The sequence below is a fragment of the Pieris brassicae genome, chromosome 4 (genome assembly GCF_905147105.1).
Source record: "Pieris brassicae chromosome 4, ilPieBrab1.1, whole genome shotgun sequence".
In the NCBI taxonomy this organism is placed as follows: domain Eukaryota; kingdom Metazoa; phylum Arthropoda; class Insecta; order Lepidoptera; family Pieridae; genus Pieris; species Pieris brassicae.
The window spans coordinates 2,859,205-2,884,369 of NC_059668.1; the positions used below are offsets into that span (position 1 = coordinate 2,859,205).

A 25,165-nucleotide genomic window follows, 5' to 3' on the forward strand; every position below is an offset into this window, starting at 1 on the left:
TATATTCGTTCGAATTTCGAACGGACGTGATTTGGGTACAAGACACCCCACTTGCCTATCATTAAAATAGAAACACATAGAAAACTTAAGCTGTGAAATTTTAATATATTTGTAAACAGTCTTGAATATTTTATATCTATTGGCTTATCTTAATGGACGTTAAATGGATACTTGGCTTTAAAACAACGCATATTTAGTTTAAAGTAGGCCTGTTTTAAAGTCCACTCTTTGGATTCATTGAGATTTAAACAGGATTTTTATTTCAATTGATTAATATTGCTGTTTTTTATCGAAGGTTGGGTTGAAAATAAAACTAGTCTAAACATTCTATATTTTTCTAACTACCTAACTACGTAATTTCGTTAATTCGAATTTTGATAACGCTCAACAATATTGACTACAGGCAACGAGATCCAGTACTTCTTACGTACACAAAATCATGAAACAATATCTTAATACTTGACATCTAAAATTCAATGCCTAAAGAAATATAGCTAAATGATAAAAACAGTGAGAATTTGCCATTAAGTATTTTTATTAAACTACAATTGAACTAACTTACGTTTCCGTGTTTATCTTTTTATAAAGTTTTCAAACGTAAGCAGACTTTCATATTCATTCATCTTAATGTCCACATTTCACACATTTACCAATAAAGCTGAAATTATAAAATAAACATTGTGTATTGTGGTTCCTTACATCCTTAGCGAGGCATTGAGAGGCGGCGAAAGTGACGCTTTCCACGCATATAGCCTCCACTTAACAAATCGCACGGGTCACGCTGACAGCAGATGTTTATGTGATCTCCCTACAAATGAACGAAGATTCATAATATTATTTTCAGTCCATCATGAATTCTTTTTCTCACATCAATTTTTACGTGGTTAATTCAGACACCTCATATTAAATATCGGAAAGTAAAAATAACTTCTCGATTACTATTAAAAATCTTATAAGCAAGAATAAAAAAGCTTTGAAAATCAATAATCCGTGTGATGGAATAATGGATGAAAATAGCGCCAATAGCTACTACAGATAAATGAAATTTTCCATAGAGTTCATGCTCAGTTTCTCTATCGCCTTGTCAATAGACACAGACTAGAAAACATTGAAGGAAGTTCCTTAAAATCTTCTTGGTAGTATATTAGAAGGTTTTTAAAATTTATACAGGCATTATTCATAGAACTATCGTTATTTACAGTGCGTCGATTTCTCTGGCACATGAATATATAAACGAAAAGATAAAACATACAATATTTTAATTATTTATTAAATTTTATTTATGAAATAGTAAAAAATTAACAAAAACATAAATTAATTACATAATAACCTTAGAAATAATTAAAATTAATAGCACAATATAAATTTTATCGTGACATAGATCACAGGTACAGCCTAAAGAGCGATTTATTTTATTTACAAAATTTAAAGTCAAACTTGACTTAAATATGTACACGGCCTTATTTATACGTTTTGTTTAAGAAAACTAACATTTATCATAATAAAAAAAAATAATTATCTGTTAAGATGTAGTATTGATAAACGAAGATTAATGTTTATATCTAAAAATGTCTAACTGAAAATTTACATTCCCGAGTCACCATGGGCCTGACATTTATTTTTTATTCAAATGGAAGCCTTTCTTATATCTTCCATACCAAAACCTTTTTCCCCCGATATAAAACAGAGAAAAATCTGGCAAAAATTCAATGTTAAGTGTAATTAACGACAAAATAATAACAAAATAAATATAATAAATTAATAACAAAATATTTTAACAGTAATATTAAACTTAAATAATGAACACGTAGGTAGTTCTACTTTTCGTCTTATAATATATTGGTAATCTGCACCACCGGCCTGATCCTTAACAACTAATATTAATAAATAATCAAAATCAGGTATCATCTTTCGGTTTCCATGCCAAATAGATAGTACAATAAAAATACTAGAAAACAAATATGTAAAAGTAGGACAAAACATAACTTTGCCACCATTATTTGGTGGCAGGCAAAGGCGTATAAAGTAATATTTGTTAATAAACACTATGGTATCTTATAATACTTTACATTATTGATTTAAATGATTTATTTAATAATAATATGTACGAAAAAATATTGTACACAATAAGTTGCCCTTAGTTGCCACAGAAACCGAAAGCTGAACCCATATTTTTGATAGACTTACTCTTAAATAAAACCAACATTGAATATTCAAAAAATATACATTATCTTACGATTTATTCCTGGGCTTATAGTTAAGTTAAAACAACCATAGAGTAACTGCAATAAATAGTTATCGATATGATCATCTATATACAAAAATAAAGGTAAATTAATTTAGAATTTCTTAACAATATACCCGACTCTGATAATGTAAAATAATTAAACAGCTTAACTTATAAACTAATTTATTCTAGTGAAAATTAATTTTTAAATAATTGATTGATTAAATTAAATATAAAAAATCTGTAACAATGTTTATCCCGTAATAATCCTAATAAATGGAAATTTCTCTTTTGCTTTTATTTAGAATACCATTCTTTAACAGGTTGCCCTGTTACAAGCTACGCACGGACAATATTACGCACTCCGCATTACATACAGAAAACCCCGTTAGTGACAATGTTTTAGGGACTTCAGCAAAAACACTTCTTAAAAGGAAATAATAGTGTTTGTTTCTTGATAAAAATTGTTATTAATGTTTTTAGAATATAGTTTTAAGCTTGAAGTATAAGAGTTTTTACTGATCTAGAAAAACGATTTTAGTTACACATTTAACATTGTATTATTAAGCCCTCCTAATTTTGACTATAGTCTTCTGTTAAAATAAAAACAGTTAAGAAATCTAATCTCATATTAATTACCGCATAGACAGGTATCCCTTAAATTTGCGCGAAGCCAGGGCAGATATCGGGTTATACGTGTGTAGACACCGGGATATCCGGGCCGACCGCAACCAACACCCCACGATACTATACCTAAAAAATATATGAACAAAAATAAATATTACATGACAAAGTATTTGAATATGTTAATGTAGCAGGCTCATGTGAGGTCTTGGGGTAGATCGAGACTAAATACGAATCTTGTATGTGTCCTATTTGTGTGGATTTGACGTAAGTTCTCAAGTTCGCGCTAAATAATAAACCAGGATCCTCTCGGTTTTCGGCATTAACCTTTTTCGTAACCTAACGTTGGTTTCTGGCTATTCTTCTCTCTGAGCAAGCGATATTTTATTTTCATTACAACTTATCGCAATGGTAAAAAGAATATATGTCATTACAGCTGTTTTAATACAAAAATAGGTAATTTTAATTTTTTTATATGTCTGTTTAAAACACAATTAATAATTTTAATAGTGAAAATAAGTTTTACACGCTAACCTGTATAAAAATTGCATGCATTTTTGTAAAAATAACTATCATACAATCCTCTAAAAGTAAGTAGAATATTAACTTACCAACAATCTGGTATTTGTCTCCTTGCTGTACCAACAAGGGGCCGCCACTGTCGCCTTGGCATGAGTCTGTTGATGCTCGACCCGCGCAAAGCTGGAAATTATTTATTAAAAATATATATTAAATAAAGTAACTGTATCTTAGAAAGCACTTCTGAACCAATGGATTAGTAACACATAGCGCGCATATCGCTAGTACAGTATGCATTGTAAAGAATGTATTTGGGACAAAATTTTACAAGTGTTGTATAGAAAGAATAATTACTGTAACTACTGTGAACAAAAATAGGAACAAATATCTATAAGGCAAAAATAGGGACGATGGTTCGTTTGTGAAAATATAAACCCTAGCTTAAAATAAATGTAAGTGAAACAATTTTATAAAGATATATTATTAGAGAGACATCAACGCATTTTATTTAAATAAAACAAAAGAATGTTTTATTTAAAAAAACAAAAGAACATTTTATTTAAAAAACAAAAGAAAACATTTTCGTTTTGTACCGTGTACGTATCCCATAAACTAACTGATAAAATTTAACCATGTGAAACATATTGCCTATATTTTTAGTAGGAATTAAGGTTTACATAGTTGTGTCGGTTTAAATACGTATTTAGTTGTAGACCTTTGAAAGACACGCCAAACAATACAAATTTTATATTGTTTCATATATGTAAATACTCCTGTTCTGAGTTTAGCCCGGAGCATAAATATGTGCATTATTGTGATGATAGAATTAATGAACCATACCATGTTATTCGTGATGCGTGAAGCTCTGTACTTCAATCCACGACATTGCTGTAGAGACAAAATTGGCACGCGGACTTCCTGAACTATGGCGGGTAGCTGACCACCCTCTGATGTACGGCCCCAACCCACCACTATACCTTCTTTGCCTGCTGGATCTACACCTGGAAATACAGGTAATAAAAATTAACCTTTAGTTGTTATATGTACATATTACGGAACAGCTAATTAAAGTTACAAACATTATTGGTCGAAGATTTTACTAGGAAAAAACACACATATAATTTTATTTCACTGCATTCAAATTTTGCTACTACTAGTACACAGCTCCCAGATGTTAGGACTAACCTAACTAATATGATATGAATATGTCGGTTTTATAACTTGGCTTGCCATTGGGTCAAACATTACGCTCATACTCAAACTCAAAATAACTATATTCATATTGGTAAACAAGTACACTAATGAACGTCAGAAAATAAGTTCAATTAATTGTAAATTTACAATTACTACCAGTTCTCAAGTCAAGGGCGTAGAGCGGGCCGGAAGAACTGGCAAGAAACTTTCCGCCACTCTTTTAAATCGCTACGTTTTGAATCATACAAATTATTTGAACTGGACCAAATGAATCACAAAGATTTGGATCATTTAAAAATTCGTCAAATTGATAAAAATCTTTATTGATTAATTTACGTTTAACGAATACATAGGAATGTCATTCGACTCATCAATCGTCAATGAAGTATGTTAAGTAAATTACACTTTTAAAAATATAATTCTTAAAAGGCCCCCAACGCACTCGCGAACCCTCTGGCATTGAGAGTGTCCATGGTCGGTGGTATCACTTAACATCAAGTGAGCCTCCTGCCCGTTCTGTACTGTTCTATATAAAAATATTATTACAAACTTACTTGCGGGGGGCAAGCATACAGGTTTGATGATCTTCGAAAAGGTGACTGGTTTTCGTAGCTTCAGCAGGGCTATATCGTTGTTATATGAGTCCGCGTCGAAGCTGCGATGTCGTATAATGGACGTGACAGCACGCATTATAGCTGCGCTCTCCGTGGTCAATGTCTGGTCGTGATCGCCCAGTATTATTCTAATTTTCGATCGTTTCAATCTGTAAAGATATGTTTTGTATGAAATAACGTGAAAAAATACGTTTCATCAGTTTTGTTTATTTTTATATAAAGGTGTCTCGTACACCTAATTAATTAATTGTATTCTGAGATGGTTTGGTTGACTTTATTTATTTGATTGATGTTGTAATTAAAATAGATAACAACTGCCTCGGGCCTATACTCGGGCCATGGTCAAAATTATTTTTGTAAATATTGGAAATTTTAGAATTATATTAGTACAAAAAAAGTTACATGCGAGTGAGAATTTTATTGTGAAATAAATAAAGTAACTAAAACTAAAAATAATTGAATTAAGTTACGGTAGGCTTGTAGGTGAACACCTCGAACCACCAAAAGTATCATTTTAACAATACAAAACCTATAGGGTAGACATACAATAAAAAGGAAATTTAGTCATAAATGCCCTCCGTCTCACTGTAATATCACCCCTCTGAATATTAAATATGATATTCAAAATGCGCAGACTAAAATGCTAAACGACTTAACTTTTGTAATTATCCACAAAATATTTTCTGAGCCTAGCAAATAGAAGTTTTAGTCAATAAGACGATTACTTACTTCCTGACACAATGTGCGGCGGTGACGACATACTCCTTAGTAACAAGGGATCCTCCGCAGTGAAACTGACCATCATAGACCAGCCTCACCATCCACGGGTACCGGTTGAGCCCAGCCGGAAACCCGCCAACTATGCGGTTTTCCTGGTTTGGTCCACCTCCGCAATCTGTTCAAGTGAAAGTTACGGGTTCCAGTTCTCATTAATGGTCATTGGCTTTAGATGTATTGACAATCAATGCCTTCAGAGAACGTCTCGGTTATGATTTGTTATATTTATTACCACATAACTTAAAGTTAAAAACACAATCATACAGTTAAGCGTCTATCTTGTCCTAATCCGCTTTGTTCAGCAATAAATTTGTTATTTTTTGTAATATGTATGTTCATCGTAATTGTCATTATTTAGAATAGACAGCTTGTATTATTGTGGAATATGCATTATATATAATATGTACTTCAATAAATAAGATAAATTTGAGTGTCTTACTATATATTTTAAATTGCCAAAACATTTTTTGTGTGAGTTTCGATACATAAGATTCTTCTCGAAAATGAATTAGGTTTGATTGTAAATCGCTCTTTTATTGCGTTTGAGATGAATATCTTGATAATTATTGGACATTTTTAGTTACAATTCATCCTCTGGTAACTTATAAAACGTATTTATGTGATATGTATAGTTATATTTAAATTAAAAAAATAAGTGAGTTTTCCCAGAAGCATTTAAATCTAAGCGTGATCCTTGATCATATTAAAAAAACAAATGTATAATTGAATGGATAACTTACCGATCTTCTTAGGAAGTGGATTTGCCCTGCCGCATTCTAGAAAGTAACGTGAAAGAAAATAATTAGAAGAAAGTGCATCCGAAAGCTAACTACATAACTACCAAAGTGTGCTTAAATACGAAACACCATAGCTTATAAACAACTAGATAAACATGTCAATGTTCAAGCAAAGATAATTGCTGAAGGAACATGAATTTCCTAAAAATGGTTTTAAATGACCCTGCTAAAGTCTAAGTGTCAAGAGTGAGAGAAAGGCTTCTAAAAGTAGGTCTACATTTTTAAAGAAAATTTACGTGTTTAAGCATCAACCACAACACAGAAATTGTCTATTCGAAAATACTAAGAGCCATAGACTACAAGTAAATACTTCAATGAGAAAACCACTACGTACCACACGAACAGTTCCTGACCTGGGTTGTATCTTCTTCATCATCTTCTACACTTTGCTCATCCAAAAGAGGAACTTCTAGACCGAAGATTGAATCGAAAAGAAACCTTTGTGTTCTATTTCCTGACGTTATCTGTAATTAATAAAATCATCGCTGCATATATTGTGTGATGATATTAAGTAAAGATTTCATTATTCACAACAGTGTCAAAAAAAAACCAATTATGTTGAATATAAATAAACTGCCCCAACTTTTCCAGGGAAAATCTGGGAACCATGAAATTTGTATTTTCATTCCAATAAAATATTGTTACAATCTTTAACTCTTTAGATATATTATATGTATTTACAATAAAGGTGGGATGTTATGTAATGATGTCATGGATCGACTGCCCTATGTCGGTGTGACTAATCTGAACAACAGACACAATCTGAATCTTAAAGAAGAATTAAAAATATTTATACAAGACAGGATTTGATCACACGTTGGTGAATTGTGACATTTCTAAAGTACAGTGTATATATAGTACAATTTAATAGGTTTAATCATAATTCAAAATTGAGGTAAATGATTAATTACGTCATGGTATGTTCCGTCGGAAGCGTTTACAGCTTACATAAGTTTTGTTTAGCACACATAACTATGAGAATTTACTTTCACGGCTGGCTGCAGTGCGCACGCGACGATCTCGATTGCGCAATGAACTCATACTTAATTGGCAGGCTAATGTCAATGTTGCTTTCTCAATCTTGGTAATAGCTGTGTTCCGGTGTTTGTTTTTTTTTGCTCTTGAAACGCTTTCTTTTGAGATTGTAAGTAGTTTGTCTCATATTATGTGTAAAAAATATATTGTGATGGTGATGCAAAAAACCTTAATAGCGAATTAAATGAGGAAAATTTAAAGTTTTGTTTAAATGACAGTAGGTAATTCCGGACAGCGTTGATTTAACTTATTTAAAGAAAAATCTTTACCACCACCAAGAATTGTCTTAGCAGCAGTCTTAATAAGCAGCTAAAGATTCAGCATGAAAAATACACTGCCAAAGGGACCAAACCTTTCAAAATTGTTTGAATTTTTCAATTTATTTATAAGGATTATATTATAAATAGACAAATAGTCGTGTAACAAATATACCTACTATAATAGTGTGCCACGATATATGGATTCTTGTAGTAAAAAGGAAAAGGTAAAATAAGGCCTTTATGGGAAATAAACATTACAATACGGCAATGAAATTTGAGGCAAGCGCTTTCCCTTCGATCACGTAACAATCATGACGAAAGCAAATGTCGTCGGTTAGGTAACGTGTTATGTCACATAACTAATGAGGCTAAGGTTGATACTGTTTATGCATCGATAGTATGTGATAACGCACGCCCTAGTTATGAGTTGAACAGAACAATATTTATGCTTCTGTGTATGCAATTATATAAAAACGTTTTGAGCTCTTGAAACATTACTTTGTTATTATTTTCAGTACGTGCTTGCATTCTAGTACATATCAAATATATACAAATGTATTGTTCTTTGCTAGTACTAAACTGTAAGTTTCAGTTAAGTTACTTACGAACCTAGGTGATAAGCTTGAAAAGTCAATGTTCGACCACATAGAAGTAGAATTATTCGGTTCATTTGATTGATAAAGGTCAAATTTATATTACAAGGTTGATTTTATAATACTATTCATGATGATTTTCATTTTGCATTTGACATATAAAAATACTTCTCATAGTGAGTAGCCATTTGCAAAAGTCATGCGCATTGGCAATAAAGATCAACCTTGTAATTCTTCTGAACACTCACCATAGTACACTTTGTAGAAAACGCAATGTCTCTGCGTAAAGAGAGAGAATCATTAACTAACTAACTAAGAGAATCATTAAGAAACATTAACTAACTAACTAATGCATTGTCAATTCAACAGGACCGTCGCTGAATTTCGTCAAAGGAAGGAGCTGATATTTGGGAGCACCAGCCCAGAGATGTGAGCAGAATTCCATATGAGGTCGTACTTGAGCCTTGAGCCTATTCGATAACTGTCATATGATATAATAACACAAACGGAGTGCACAGGCGGAAAGGGAAGGTTTAACTGCTTGAAGTACGTCTGTATTAAAATACCTACTGTATAAACTACTTACGCTAACCGATTTTTTTTTAATTTATTCAGATATGCCAATGAAGCAGTTACTGAAAGAATTTTGACCATGTTACCAAATAACAGCGAAATTCTGCTTTCAGTTTCAGTCAATGACGGTCGCCGAGGTTAGACCTAGTTCTCGAACTTTAATTTAATTTAAAGTTGTTACAAAACAAACCTTGATTCTATTTATGTTCAATGCAATCTGAAGTTCAATGTTTCTCGGAAAACTAGATCAATGTTAACAATTTGGTTGCAAAATTGATAAAATAAAATATTCTTTGAGATAAGAAAGTGTTGTGTTTTTTGACATTGATTTATTCGATAGAAATAAATAAAATCAAAATAGTAATTGGTTCAAATAGTTTTTACCTGATACGTGCAGTGTAGTATACGCTGCTTATCCAATCGTAAATTTGAGATTAACTGAAAATCCTTTATATACAATTGTCCGGTTACACTTACTATATTTCTCGACTTGGTATACAATCTGTATAAAATTTTAAACGACATAATAAATATTTTGAATAAAAAGTCACCGCGCTTTTAAATATGAGTTTTGGGAATTACTCGCAAAATTCTATAATTCGTTTTACATATACTAAACGAACATCAAAAGTTATAAGAAGTTCATAGAAAACGCAATTCTTCATATTACTATCGATGTTTCATAATATGTAATTTAAAAATATATTTAATTATGGCAGCAGAAGGCCAATCCTTCAATTAAATAATATGTGTAAAGGATTTTGTCAACAAAGTAAGAAATAATAAATGAATGAATCCCATACAAATAAACTAAACTTTGAGGATTCATCTGCGTATTAGAATTGTTGATGAACATTTTTCACGATTAGCTTTCTCTGTCTTTTCCTTTATCGAACGAACGAAGGTTAATTGGGACCATAGATATAATGAAAAGATGCTTTTAATTTATTTCTAACTTGAATAGAACACATTAATCATCCACAGAGTAAATGAGCAAAGAAAAAAGTATTCGCTTTCTATAAAATAAATTAGTACGTTTTTTATTCTCTATGTACCTGTAATGGCTCCGAATTCGTGAGGTCGCTAATCTACTTTTCTTTGCCTTTCACGAGGTAATTGTGTTCTTGTTTTTATTACACAGCTTATCAAAAGAAAGTGAATTTGATTGACATCGATTAAAGTATATTTTAGTAACGTTTTTCCTCCTTTTATACGCCACTATTCAAAGAGCTTGAAAGCACAATGATTTTCCTTAACATTTAAAATCTATTAACTTTACGATTATGACAAAATATTCAATTTTATATTTGAGTATAATCAACGATACTGTGTTTGGAAATATATTTGTATCAAAATCTTTGATAGGCACTGAAATTTTACATAGAAATATTGTTAGCACTTGTAGTTAGCGTTTAACACTTTATCAAACCTATTGAAGGAGGTACAGCTCTCAGAGTTTTTATTACTAACCTGGAAGAGATAATGCCCATTATTTTTTATGAAGATTTTAATAATTATGTAATTTAAATGTATTAATTATAATTATAAACAGGCTATTTTAAATTATGAACCATTCTTCTCGAGATTGCAGCCATTAAACAAATTTAAGTATATATTGATTGCGCCATCTATAGCTGACAACATCAAACATACATAATAATATGTAGTGAAAGAAATTGATACCTATAAGTAATTAACATCTAAGTGATTAATATAAGGCAGTGGTTCGCGTGTGAAGACGTTAACAAAAAAATCTAGAACAAATCGTCGGAACCGGAAATTGGAATTATATAAAGTTGTATACTAAATATGTTTACGTTCTTAATTCACGTTACGCAACTGTAGCCCATAATTTAATATTTTTAAGAAATGTTACCTACAAAGCCGTTAACGGGGTTAAACTATTTTAAATTTTTACAAAAACAAATTCCTCATAAAACTTAATTTTACGTATTATTTTTAGTAAAGAGTATTACATATACTGTATAAATTAGGTTTAACGGTCAAAAAACGGTGTATATTTAAGATATTTTGTAGATATAGATGCTGTTAACTGCCAAAATACATTTAAAAGTAGAAAATGGTTATAAAAAATCCGAAAGTGAGATCGAGGGCATGAAACACTTTTTAGACCAACTAGACAAATGACAACAAATTAAATCTCTTAAAAAATATCCTTTTTCGATTACGTTAACCCGTATTTAAATTGTAATAAATTTTTGTAATTGAAACTGGGAAGTCCCAGGCTTCAGAAATACAGTTTTTTACTAAATCAGGCGCCTGGGACACGTTTTTTATCTAATCAGTTTATGGCAATAAAATGTTTTTTTTTTTATATAGTGACACAGAAATTGTTAAAATATAAAAACTATGTATCCTTTGGAAAATAACTGTTACCCATTAATCAATGTCTTATTAATAAATTATTAATTTACAATTAATTCCTGTCAAGAAGAACCGTATAGTAGGTTCTACTTTTCTTTAAAAAAATATTCTGAAAAAATAAAATAAAATTATATTTGCCTTATCATGTGTCCAATTAAAATCCACTTCCAAAGGCTTTGAGAATCAATAAATCCGCTAGTACGGCTTGCTAGCTAATGTTTAACATAAATATATGTATTGCCATAAAATAGTATGCCTTATTTATTTCTTCTTCGTTCTATTACAGTTCGTAACATTTATTACTGTTATAAATTTAGGTGTATTATAAACATACTTAAAATAAGTAATAAAATTTTTGTACGTAAAGTAATTTATATAGGTAAAAAAGTATATAATACGTATCTATGGAAATGTATTTCTATCTTGAATTTTTATAACATGACGATTAGTAAAACTATAGCATCATTGCGAAAAGATTGTGTAGCCACTATAACTTCCGACAAATAAATTAGTCAGAACAACTAGGTCAGAAGTCGTTTATTAGGTTTTTTCCAATAATAATTGAATGCGCGAACTTTCCCCACCACGCCACATTTGGCCAACTCACGTGCTGCGACTTATACTGTATTATCACACTGGCTCGTAATTTACGTTACTACAACTGAATAATCTGCGAAGCAATAAATTTAACAATGTAACAAGGAATAGATAATAGTAGGAGACATTTGGATTAATCTTCCATTGCCGGTATTGTCTCGTAAATATATTATGTTCTAACTAGTGCAGTCGACTTGTCAGAACTTTAGTATTTTCCACATTTTTGGACGGTAAAAAAAATCACCATAACACTGTCAACTATCATTTACAAACGGGTGCTTAGTTACTTTAGCCATATTGCCAGGAGAGAATCAAAGTCTCAACAATTTGGTAATAGCAGAAGTCGGGGTCGATCGCCTTCCCGTTGGTCTGACCAAATAAAGACAATTATGGGTCTCAACAACCCTAATTCACTAAGATAAACTAAGGATAGAGTGATGTGGAGGCAGCAAGTCGATGTATGGCTTAGGGCTTTTCAACTCAGGCACGACCTTCAGTAATAAAGTTTAAAAAGAAGAAGATTTTCTCATATTTATTCTGTATTTATATGTATAAGTAAGTTTGTTATAGCAACGAATCTTCACATATTCATGTGCGATTTGTTTTGTTAAGCGTGACCTAAATATATATGTTCATAAACACCTAGTGGTGTTAAACGTGCATGATGCATCCTAGTCCAGACACAATCAGATTTTCATACAAAATACGCAGAGTTTAAAAAAGTTGTAAAAGCTAAATAATGCCAAAATGTGATCTTAAGAAAAAAATATCCGACAAATTACAAGGCAACCTAGGCTGAGCGCCCTCTCTACAGGTCTGCCTAACAGCGAAAGAAATAGTATTGTATTATATAGTATATGGAAAAGCAACCAACGAGTAGAAATACACGTCAAGACCACTTTAAGAATCCAGCGACGGCCCCAGCTTCCGGAAGGAGGCAAGCTTTCACAGAAAATTAAATCCTTTTTTCTTATTTCGTATAAAATAATCCCCGTTATTAAATAAATGATCAGACTTCTGTGTAATTTACAATATTATTTTCACTGATTACGTTTACAGTTAAATGGAAGAAACGAAACGCAAGTAAGAATAATAAAATAAAAGCGAAAGTAGAACATGTCCGCTTTTATTAAACTTGCAATTAACAATATGTTGTATAATCAAAATCACATCATCATCAATGAAATGAAACAGAGCTATAAATAATTAGCTATCTAAAACTATATATTAATGTAACGTGCTGGTTTCTGGTAGAATTTATATTATTTTACTTACGCAAATATAAAAAAAACTCCCGAATTAAAAAAAAAACATATTTTTTACCATATTACGAATATTCAATTTGAATTTCGAATTGTACTGACGTTTTGCGTGCTTTACAGCATGCATGGTCGCCGATTGACTGAATAATACTTTGGCATTATTACCTGACTTCCCCAAATTGGTAATATTTAGAATATATGTATGCCGATTGTGTGTTTGGTTTCTTTTAACTTTGTATGAGTTATCGGTGCAATACTCTCAAATCAACATGAGTTATTATAAACTATTCAATGTCTTAATTAATGTCGATTTCGATTTTGTGGGTATATTTCTAATTATTATTGGATTCTTATATATGTTAATGATGTCTTAATCATTAATATCTCATGTTCTCAAATATAGGTTTCTTAAAACACACCAAATTCTTATAAACCATTATCAATTAAATTAAAATAATATAACAGCGAAAAGTAAACCCAGCTCTACCGCAAATGTGAAGGATTCGTAATTATTTCATAATTATGTAGCTGTTGTTTTTTTTTATTAGTAAATATGAAGGCTATTAAAGTAGATATTAAAACAAACATTGTTATAGGCCAATTCTGACAAAAACAATGCTATGTTAAACAAGTTTCAATATCAAACAGTATCGGTTGAGAAGTGAATGCGCTCAATGGAAAGTAAAAGTGCAGTGCAATGCACCTACCGCAACAACCGATAAATACTCACGTGGTTATCGAGGGGGTTATCCGATGAATTTATTTCCCTTGCCCGGATCGAGCAAACAAGGAGCACGTGAATGAAAACCACCAAACGCCATTCGCACATTGTCGTTGGATGTCGAACGCGATAATTTTGGCACTATTTATTTGTGCGGCATCTCTAGTCACTGCCGAAATTGTGTGGCATTATTTCGCAAACTGGCCGACTGTTGCCGTCGGCCGCGGCCGCGGAATCCGCTACGGCTTGGAGCCACCAAGCCACCACTTCGCGACTTTCTCTTCACACCAAAACATTGTGGAGGTACAACCCCACCTTAGCGGCGATGGAGGCGCAAGGGAAGTGCGTAAACGTCATATATATTTGTTACCTTAGAAAAAAATATTTGAATGCTGACATTGAAAACTATTTGTTATTATTTTATAGTACTTTTTTTATACGACATCAATCTTGCGCAGTTTTTGGTATTCATTTTATAATCAAAAATATTTTCTAGGCAGCTATGAGCTTCTTTCTTATAAAATATCATTATGGCTATTCATACTATTCACAAACGTAGTTAGGGCGTTGTTATAAGTTATAAGTAAAGCAGGAATTATGAGTATGTGGAACTTTGTTTATCGTGTTATTTATTGAGAGGAGTACAATATGCCGATTAAATGTTCACGTTTAAACGTTACGTACCTTTTTACGTAATGTGATCCTAGAATACATATAAATATCTTATTTTATTCTTAGGCTAAATGTGAAAACAGATGTATCGATAGGTATGTTGGCATTATGTTGCTTATCATGCATATGTTTCATCTTTACTCAGATATGGAATTATAATTTGGGGACTGGGGAATTCAGTCGAAGTGATATAATACCCTATGTATTTAAGCCTAAAAAAAGTATTAGAGGAATATGTCTTAATGAAACTATCTTAATAGTGTACCTTTAAAGTGCTCAAAATTGTATCTCTTTCTTGTATATATATGTCCTTATTCGGTCACGATAACTTAAAATTTTTCAAACAAAATATAAGTTTAACTATAGTAATACCTTTTTGTAGGTACTATTATGTGTATGTTCTTATATATCTTAATCATAAACATCAAAATCGGTACATTAAAATATTATAAGGTTGCCGTAATAACAAAGAAATATACTGCATTAGTGTTTGGAAGACTACAGCGCACACTGCCACTAGGGCTATATCATTAGTAAGGCCAATTCTTGAAACCAGATGCGTCACATGGTTCCCTTATGAAAGGTATTATGGGGAAATTATTGAAACGGTGCAAAAGAAGTTCGTCAGAATTTTTTATAAAAGAAGGTACAACTTTTTTCCTTACCTCTACCCTACTAAGTTCTTGATGGGGGTTTTAGGGTATAATTAGAACTTCGAAATGGAAAGCGCATACTTGCTGGGAGAGACCCTGCGACTGTACGTTTCGGACAATTATTACCGCTGCCGGAAACATAACCCTTTAAGCTGTGAATTTGGCTCGCACTGTCCAGCGTCAACAAGCTCCCATTGCCCAGTTACTAACGCTACTTTATGGGTTTCTCGACTTTTCTCCGGAGAACAACCTATTTGTGAAGAGTATGGGGGTGATTTAATATACAAATATTTAAATATACTTCGAAAATATTAGTGGATAGCAGGAGATTTACTGTGAATTTGGTCATGCATGGGCTGTAAATAAATAAATATTAACTTAACATAGCTTTTGCAAACTCCTGTTAGAATATCTTAGGCAACTACATAAGTACGCGACACTAATTCAAATTATGTTCTTTTAATTTAAGTTAATTTAATAAAGTTTATATTTCAAGTTAATACAATTTATATTTCAAGTTAATGAAGTTTATTTCTTAACAGTGGCCCGTGGCAATTTCTTTTAATGGGGCCCTATCAGTAAAAATCGTTACGTTCTACTCAGTTTAATTTTAATAAACTTCGATTCGATTTTCAGTGTACTCAATTACACGTTTTATATGTCCCACTAATGCTACAATAAGAACTCCTCTCTTAAGCGAGAGGTAATGGTTTGTTGTCACCACCACGCCCAATGCGTATTGCATTAATCCATAGATCATAATATCTCAATGCATTCATCATCTATTCGCTAGCTTTTCGATTAAAGAAACGTGAGGAAGCCTGAATACATTTTGCACTTAAATAAAAATAACAAATGGGCCCATGGCATTATTCCAGCCCTGCCACCCTATTGTTACGCCACTACGTACAGTCAAAATTTAGGGGTTTTACTACATCAAAATTTATCCTGGAATGTTAAAGAAATTTTACGGTGCTAAACGAGGAATTGCTAAATAAACTGAATCGTCTCCAAAAAGTCTGTATCCGATTCATATTCGGTATAAGATTGTACGACCATATCTCTGCGTTCCGCAAGCGGCTAGGCTTAGCTTAGGTTACCCATTCGTCAGCGATGTCACTTCTCGTCCTTATTCGCTTAGCTCCTTCTCTCTCTTCCTTTAAATTTATTCTGTACAAACATTACCTGTCTACATCGTATCCCTAATAACCTTCCTAAAATCGTAAAATCCTTAATAACAATATGTAATATGTATTTTTTCAGTTCTGGCCTATCTAATATATCACATTTCTTTTTTTTCTAACATTGATTGTCTGGAAGAGATAAGGCCGCCAGCTCCTCCTTTTCATTCAGTTATGTTCAAATTTTCTATGGAAATACAACGAAGTGTTTATCAATTACTTGATAAATATTTACCAGTTATTCATTAAAAATATGAATGTAGGCGATTTAGTCTTGTACTTATATACCATCGCGAAAATCGTCTATTACAAAAAACCAAAGAAAACGCGATGGCTAGCAATACTACAATCATTTACTGCTACATGTAGATAATACACATCCAGGCCTCCAAACTGAAATGGATGCTGCTAGACAACGTCGGGATGATGAACTAACTAGGATGGGCCCGAACAAGAATCACACTCATCATCTCATGTACTTAGTCGTGCAGGGCGAGCAAATAAATACGTAATAGGTATTGAACATGTTACAAGAATCCTTGGGAAGATATAGAGTATCACAATATTAGCAAACGTTGTCACAAACTTTACGATGGGCTTAATGTTATTAAATATGGTGCTTATTAAATGGTATGATGCTCAATATAAATGAGTGCTTTCATATATAATACACAAGAAAAAAAACGCTTGTTATTGTATGAGCTTGACCGCGCGCCATTAAAGGAGTTTCCGGAGGATCGTGACTTGTATGTAATTATTGACAGAAAATTAACGTTTATATCTCAAGTTAATAAAGTAGTCTTAAAATTTGTTTTCTTAAAAATGCGACACCTAGCTTTCATAAGTATTTAGGATTTTCTTATAGGCATCCCTACCATCAGCGAAATTTAATATGATGACACTGTAATATCGGAGATCTTTAGCCGGTGTTACGTTGTATATTGCTAAATGGTATAAAATACAGAGCAGTAGCCTCTTACAGGACTTTAACATTGTCGTCCCTTACTCATTCCAAATTAAATAATTTTCCAAATTTCGTCTGCAAAAACCAACCACAGCGTTATAGTTTCCCTTTCAAATTTTTCGCGATTATAACGGATTAAACGTGATCGTAAGAATGGACGGTCACTAGTCGTGTAGAACGTAAAATATAGTTTAAAAATTACTTCCCAATTGCTTGTATTTAATTCCTACTATAATACATTTGCTTTCTAAGTATCTTGGGAGAACCATAACAATTTTAGTGACCGTCCATTCTGACGTCTGAAAAGCTGGTCACCTATCCTATTGTACTCACTATAATGAATTATCGATTATTTCATAGTTCATATTTTGCTTTCTATTTCCTTCTTCCTAGGTTTTCAAACCTAGATGCTGTACCTATCGTGGAATTAACATATCGAAAAATGTTATTACAATTCCCCCAGCGCCTGGTAAAAATATACAGGCAATCATATTTCGTTAAAAAATAATTAATTCACTATAATTTACTTCTTTGATTTTACCAGACGTCTCTTCATATTCACCACAGATTCATAATAAAGTTTACATAACTCAATCTAATGTGATCTCTTTATAAAAAATAAAAAAATTATCATAACTAACTATGTTTTGATCTTTTTATATATTAAGTTATGATCTATTTCGACCGACCACGGGCTGCGGCTCGACTGGGCCGCTGGCCGCGTGCGGTCAGGTGCGCGTGGTTCATGGTGATTTCATAATAAAGTATTCATTTCGCTGGTCGCTGCGACCAGGCCGCTAGTGCGCTATTGCACTTGGAATAGTTATAATTTTCGGCGTCTATTCTATTGTAAATCCATTTATTTATTTTTGTATTGTATTTTAGAGTATCATCAAATATTGAATAGCTAAATTCTTCAATGTTTGCATTTAATTTATCATTATCTTGGATTTCGATTTCAATATCAACAACAGAAATGCACATAATTTTTTAAGATTTCTTTTTAAAATTGCACAACTAGTGGCGTTTATACCGTTGATGGCACGATCATGTCAATACTCATATTATGTCTTTTGCTTAGGCATCATAAACGCAGTTTTTACCCTGGTTACAATGACAAATTAAATAAAATTTTGATAAAATAACTGGTATCAATTCGTATGTAACATGTATCAATCACTTCGCCGTCCTCTTATCTTCTGTATGAATTTTCCACATATCCAGCAGTAAACTCGTATTTTGTAAAAGGCTTCATTACTGCTCCAAAGCAGAAGAGTAATCTAAGTTGACTTCATCGGGAAAAGGATTGCATTTGCGCCAAGCCATTGATATATTGTGCCATCTGTGAAGCTGGAACGGAACTTACGTTTTGCAGTGTTTTAACTATTAATACTTATAAAAATAAGTGTTTTGTCACAAACATCTTATTATTCGGACCAAGAACTTTGAAGATACTACCAGTGGCATCAACACTAAGAGTTTTATACAATAAAACACGTAAAAAGGGTACAGCGAAATGTGCTTAATGGATTTTTTTGACGGCGCTACAAGCTTCATCAATCATCATCCACAAAGAAAGTACTTGATTTGAATCATTACGTTGCCTTTGTTCATGTTTAATTTGCCTTAAGCAGCCAAGCGTTGGCATATGAGATTGTTCAATGTCACCATTATCCACACTTATAAATATTGTACTTCGGTGGTAAAATTTCGGCACCGTTACTATAATGGTGTTATTATACCCAATTCCTTTTCCAATATGCCTGGTTTTCATTTAAAACATTTCATTTAAAATCCTCGTAACTAACAAGACGGACCTACTTTATGTAGAAATGCTAAGTGTCATTATTGTCATGAATTTATCTGAACATTATATTTAAAATGGATATTTATTTGTCCGGCAATCTATACCAAAAAATGAAGTTGAACGTGAATAAAAACCCAATAAGCTCTAAATCTGTAAAATTGTTAAGTTAAAAAACGGTCAAAATCATGTATAAAATTATCTATAAGCTTCGAATGTCTAGATTTACCTGACTATTTAGTACATTGCATACGATATAAATGCGTAATTAGGAGTCAATATATTAAACTCGTGAATTACCAAAGCACATAATTTGTAAACAGTCCGTAAGACATAAATAAAACATCATATATTTTCGAAATATATTTATTTTAAATAAAAAGGAATCACAGAGTATGAGAAAAACACTTACCGAAGTCGCATTTCCACTCGAGAATGATGCCCAGATTCCCCGTAGTAATCATGGAAATAAACAAATTAAATATGTACATAGATGTGGAAATAAAAAACATTACCCACCTACTGTTAATGAAGTGTGTTTGACTGTAAATGTAAGTGATAGAACCTATATTAGATATGTATGAAATACGTATCATATCAGGTTTTATATGAACGACGATTATGGATAACATTTACCTCAGTACCTAACCTTCTACACGTGTACATCGAATAATCAGAGAAGTGGGCCCGAACTATGTATTGGATGGAAAGCACACTCAGACGAGCTATTCTTATACAGTAAGGAATTTAGTGAACGTGTGAACGCGCTGTTATAATTCACTCACTCGAGTGGTTGTATTAATATTAGGTAATGAACGTTCCGTTATGTACTTGTCCGTTATCCAATATGGCTTCTTTATGAAGTCGTAGTTTAAGTTATACGTTCCTCGCGTCTAAATGACTAGTTGGTTTCTCGCATGTCATGGTAAATAACAACTGTATAACAAACTTGTGGTACTTGACGATAACATTAATGAGGAATAGAGAGCGTTTATATCTGTTTGCAAGTGCTACTCTATTAGAATGAGAATAAACTAGATACTATACCATCTTACATGATTTCTTCAAAAATACCATCATAGCCACAATATCGCATATGATAAAAAATCCTCAGTTTGCTAAACGGTATTTGCCACATAAATGAATTTTTCAAGACATTACGATGCATTTAATTTGTTCAATGATATATTGCTAAAACACGATAAAACAACTATTTCTATCAACTTTAGACTTGAAAAGCAACAGTAAGGCCGAGTCAGTTTCAGTGCGAACACTCCTTTGTCTGGTAATAATCCTACGTAGATTATTACTTCACTTATATTTGTCTCTGAATTTTTGACCAAATTACTACCTTGGTTTATATATATATTTCTCGATGTAGAATCAAACGATTTCTATGATAAAAAATATGTTACCTACTTATAGTTCCCCAATATCAAAAGCAGAGTACATACATCTAGTATCAAATTTTTGTTAGAGCCAGGATTACAGGTGAAATTATAGTTTTAGAAAATTTTCCAATTTTAGGGGAAATGAACTAACAACAAAAGAAAATGACTGATTTATTAAAACATCTAATTGTCAGTACACCTATCAGTTTTTTAAAGAAATTATTTGTCATCAGTAAGTACTAGATGGTTTGGAGCTAGAATATATTCCCCTTTTATTTCCTATGCCAGTTTAGCATTAAAACCTTCTAGTGCCTAAAAATTCTAACTTAGAACTAACAATGGTAAAGAAAAGGACTATTTACAGATCTAAATAAACAACCCTACACATATAAATTTCATTTTATTAACATAGCTTTATCCTAAGTCAATTATATACCTAAACATTCATTTGAGAACTTAATACTGGATGTAGTGAGAAAATGTAAGTCAACTACACAGCTAGGAAACTAGCTTCTACATTACAAATCATCCTAAATTGTACTTAGACGTAAAAATATTTAATCACAAACTATCCTCTAATCTTAAAATTATGTCACGGCAGATACCTAAATACGATAATAAATAGGAGTTACATATCAGTACAATCAATTGATTTCTAACGATTGCTATGTTCTATCTAAATGTCTAAAATTTTCCTGACGCCTTCTCCTAGGTGGTCTCGATGTAGACCATGATGAGTAACTATGAGCTCCGGAGCGCCTACACTAGCACGATATACTCTGCACTACTAGTGTACTTAGCACGTAACCTAGAGATTGAAAAAAACCTTTAATAAACATACATGAAAATACTAATTGCATAGCATTATTAATTAACTACCCAATCAGAGCTATCTCACCCTAATGATTATGTTATGTTAATCCTATAACTATATACCTACAATTGATAGAATAGTACCTTGTGACTCATTAGGCAAGTGTCATGATTAGATTTGTCTTTTAATGTTTCATGTGATGTGACATACATACATTTAAAATCGCCCTCCTCTTCCTTGGCCGCCGCCACCGTAGTTTCCACCACCATAGCCCCCACCTCCACCCCCTTGGTTCATGTTGTATGGGGCTGCTCTATTATTTCCACCATACTGTTGACTCCTAGTTGGTCCCCCACTGTACCCCTGGTTACCATAGTTACCAAAATCTTGGTTACCCCAACCTCCTCTTTGGTTACCACCTCCTCCATAACCACCCCCTTGGTTGCCACCTCCCCAACCTCCCTGGTTGTTATCCCATGGGTTTGAATTATTCCAGCCACCTTGATTGTTTCCATAACCACCTAGAATCACATCGAATTTCATATTTTGTCTCACATATTTGCTTTGATTCAATCTTGTAATTCAAGATATACATAAGGTTCTACATACCTCCACCATTGCCCCAGTTGTCATTTCTGCTAGGACCACCACCTTGTCTTCCACCTCTAGAATCAGAACCATCTTTTGGCAATGCTTTTTTCACATCCAATTGTTTACCATTAACTTTGTGTGGAGCATTTACTAAAATGAAACATTGCATTAACTTAAATATGTCAAGAAATTTGTAAGAGAATAAAATAACATACAAAAATAGTAATGTTTGTTGATTTGCGTACCCAATCTACCCTAGCTGATAGTTGGGTATAGCTAAAATCAAAAATTTAATTTCCACAGACAGAGGAAGCCAGTTTGGACACATCACTTCCATTCTGGGGCAAGACTGTGGGTCAATAAAGAAAAATCATTTAAACACTTACAGCAAATTTTGTCAACTGGGTCATAGTCTTCAAATTCAACAAAACCGAAGCCTCGTTTCTTTCCTGTTGTTTTATCAGTAACAATACTGACATTTTTAACTTCACCAAAGTTTGAGAAATATTCTTTCAGTTGCTCCTCATCATGGTCATCTTTAATTCCACCAATAAATAATTTCTTTACTGTAGCACCAGCTTCAGGATTTTTAATGTCTTGTCGAGCAACTGCTCTTTTTGTTTCAACAAAACTAAAAAAAAAAAGTACTATAGGAAGCCGTATGTGAAAGTCGATAAAAAATAATTTTTGGTTAGATATAGACAATTGACTCTTTTAATGAAGGTTGTTGACCTCACTGAAAATGCCACGCGTATAAAATCGTGTGACATTCACCAAGTGTAGTCATATAATATATGCAGTGTAAAACGATATGAAAACAACTAAAATACTTTCATATAGCTGGACTGCAGTTATAAAAGAAGTTTACTTGTTAAGTAAGCTGCAAGTAAAAGCTAACTTACCGTCCATCGATACGATGTGGCCTGTTGTTCTGTGCATCGTCCACCATATGTGCTTTAGAGTATGTGATAAAGCCAAACCCACGCGATCTTTTCGTTTTGGGGTCTTTCATGACCACTACATCAACGATTTCACCCCATTTTTCAAAATGAGACTTGAGAGATTCATCTGTAGTTCGGTAATTCAAGCCTCCGATGAAGATTTTACGATGTACTTCAGGTTCATCCTGAAAATTTGCCACGATACATTACCAACATCAACAACAAAATGGCGGCTATAGCGTGATCTTGAATCACCAAGGCGTCCGTAATATTTACTGTAAAATCGCCGCATATAAGAGCAGCTTAATGACATAGAAAATTAAAATGGAAAACACTGAATATCTCTACTAAAACTAAAACACTTGTTTACCGATCCATATAACAACTGCACCATTCTATACTACAACTGCACCATTTATATGAAACCATAAAAATACACAAATACTTACATAACCATCATCTCCATTTTGTGGCCTCATTTTAAATAAATTAGTTAATAATATTTGAATATAAAGTTTTCCCAAAAACCACTACAACGTTAAAGACACGTCAACACGGAACCGACGCTTCGCCAAAAAGAAATGAAATAGAAGCGAACAGTGAGTGAAGCCGCAGTGTTGCTATTCAACAGTAACAGTTTATTTAAGTTTCTAGTCTGTGGTTACGTTTTCTTAGACGTATTATATTCCTTTATAACTTAAACTAAGCCTTTCAATTATTTCAAAATAAATGTCGATTTAATTAAAGACGTAAACATCTAAAAGCTTCATAGGTCCCTAATGCCAATAAGTACATAAGGTATGGTACTTAAAGATAAGGCAAACTATCGCTCAGCTTAAAATGCGAACGCAAAACTTGTGAAATGTATTATTTACAATTACACATTTTCTTTCATTACAATTAATCTCGACAATATATCACTATTGTAATTTCAAGTGCAAACAAGCAAGTATTGTTTTATTATCCATGCAAATATCATAGTATTTATCACATGATCGCAGTGTGATCTCCAGTAATCACGATAAATCATCGGGAAATTTAACTACTTCTAGCTACTTTTTAGGTAGCAAAACTTATCGTAGGTTACTTATCTAGCAATTTTTTGTTAAATTTCAAGGTATAGGTCTACAGACTTATCTGACCCGTTAACGGCGTCGCTAAAGTCAAACCTAGTGTTGCCCTTAATTGAAAGTTGGCGGTTTTTAGGGTTAAACTCTTTCGGTGTTATTTATAAAAAAATAAAAACCCTCGATAAACGTCGATTGAAATATTCTGCGGTTCAACGAGTACTTTTCTGTTTGATTGAATTTATATCAAAAACCAATTTTACTCAATATGTTTCTGAGCGTTTCTCGGCTTCCTTTGAAGTCAATTTCCTCTCGTAAAACAAGGAGTAGTTTTTGATTAGACCGAATTTCTTTCTTCATGGCGTAAAAGTCATGAATTTTCCGTCGTATGAGACCTAGGTCAAATTCGTCAATTTCGATCTTAACCCTCAATCTCAGCCTTTTTTTTCCGGGAATAAAAATTTTAGTCCCGGCTGCATCAGCATCTTCTTTTTCTTTAACTAACTTACGCACAAAGTGATTACCAACACCTGTAAAATAAACTAACTAATAATAAATTTTAAATAATTGGGAATGGGGAAATTTTTATAACAAAATCTGACAACACTAACCTGTGGTAGCTGTTATTCGTTCATATAATTTGTCAAATGGTATTATTTGAGCTTGGAGAAGTTTCTCTTCCTTCATAAAGACCAACACTTTTAAAATCATGTTTCTCGCGTCACTCCTTAATGCTGTCGGCATTTTTTCTATCACTTTTATCACAAACTAAGCAAAAAATTTGCAATGACATACAGAATGACGTATTCAAGATGGCGACTTCAGTTCCTACTTCCTATTTTCGCCACCGGGTCAGATAAGTTTGTGGGCCTGTACTAGGCCTTTGGTAGTAGTTGGCAACACTGCTTA

General features: G+C 32.6%; 2 protein-coding genes across 2 annotated transcripts; both read right to left on the minus strand.

Moving 5' to 3' along the window:
- Positions 1-2,552: 2,552 nt before the first annotated feature.
- On the minus strand, positions 2,553-14,286 carry LOC123708965 (trypsin-1-like). Its single transcript, XM_045660019.1, has 8 exons — positions 14,188-14,286; positions 7,087-7,216; positions 6,696-6,731; positions 5,908-6,073; positions 5,119-5,327; positions 4,211-4,371; positions 3,463-3,553; positions 2,553-2,980 (listed from the first exon to the last, which is right to left on the minus strand). Exons 1-8 carry the CDS (start codon positions 14,284-14,286, stop codon positions 2,859-2,861), a joined length of 1,014 nt encoding a protein of 337 aa, XP_045515975.1. The 3' UTR covers positions 2,553-2,858.
- A 6,715-nt stretch (positions 14,287-21,001) lies between these two features.
- On the minus strand, positions 21,002-23,789 carry LOC123708288 (heterogeneous nuclear ribonucleoprotein 87F-like). The gene is made up of 6 exons (XM_045658945.1): positions 23,639-23,789; positions 23,151-23,374; positions 22,635-22,879; positions 22,267-22,398; positions 21,872-22,178; positions 21,002-21,651 (listed from the first exon to the last, which is right to left on the minus strand). Exons 1-5 carry the CDS (start codon positions 23,666-23,668, stop codon positions 21,874-21,876), a joined length of 936 nt encoding a protein of 311 aa, XP_045514901.1. The 5' UTR covers positions 23,669-23,789; the 3' UTR covers positions 21,002-21,651; positions 21,872-21,873.
- Positions 23,790-25,165: the final 1,376 nt, after the last annotated feature.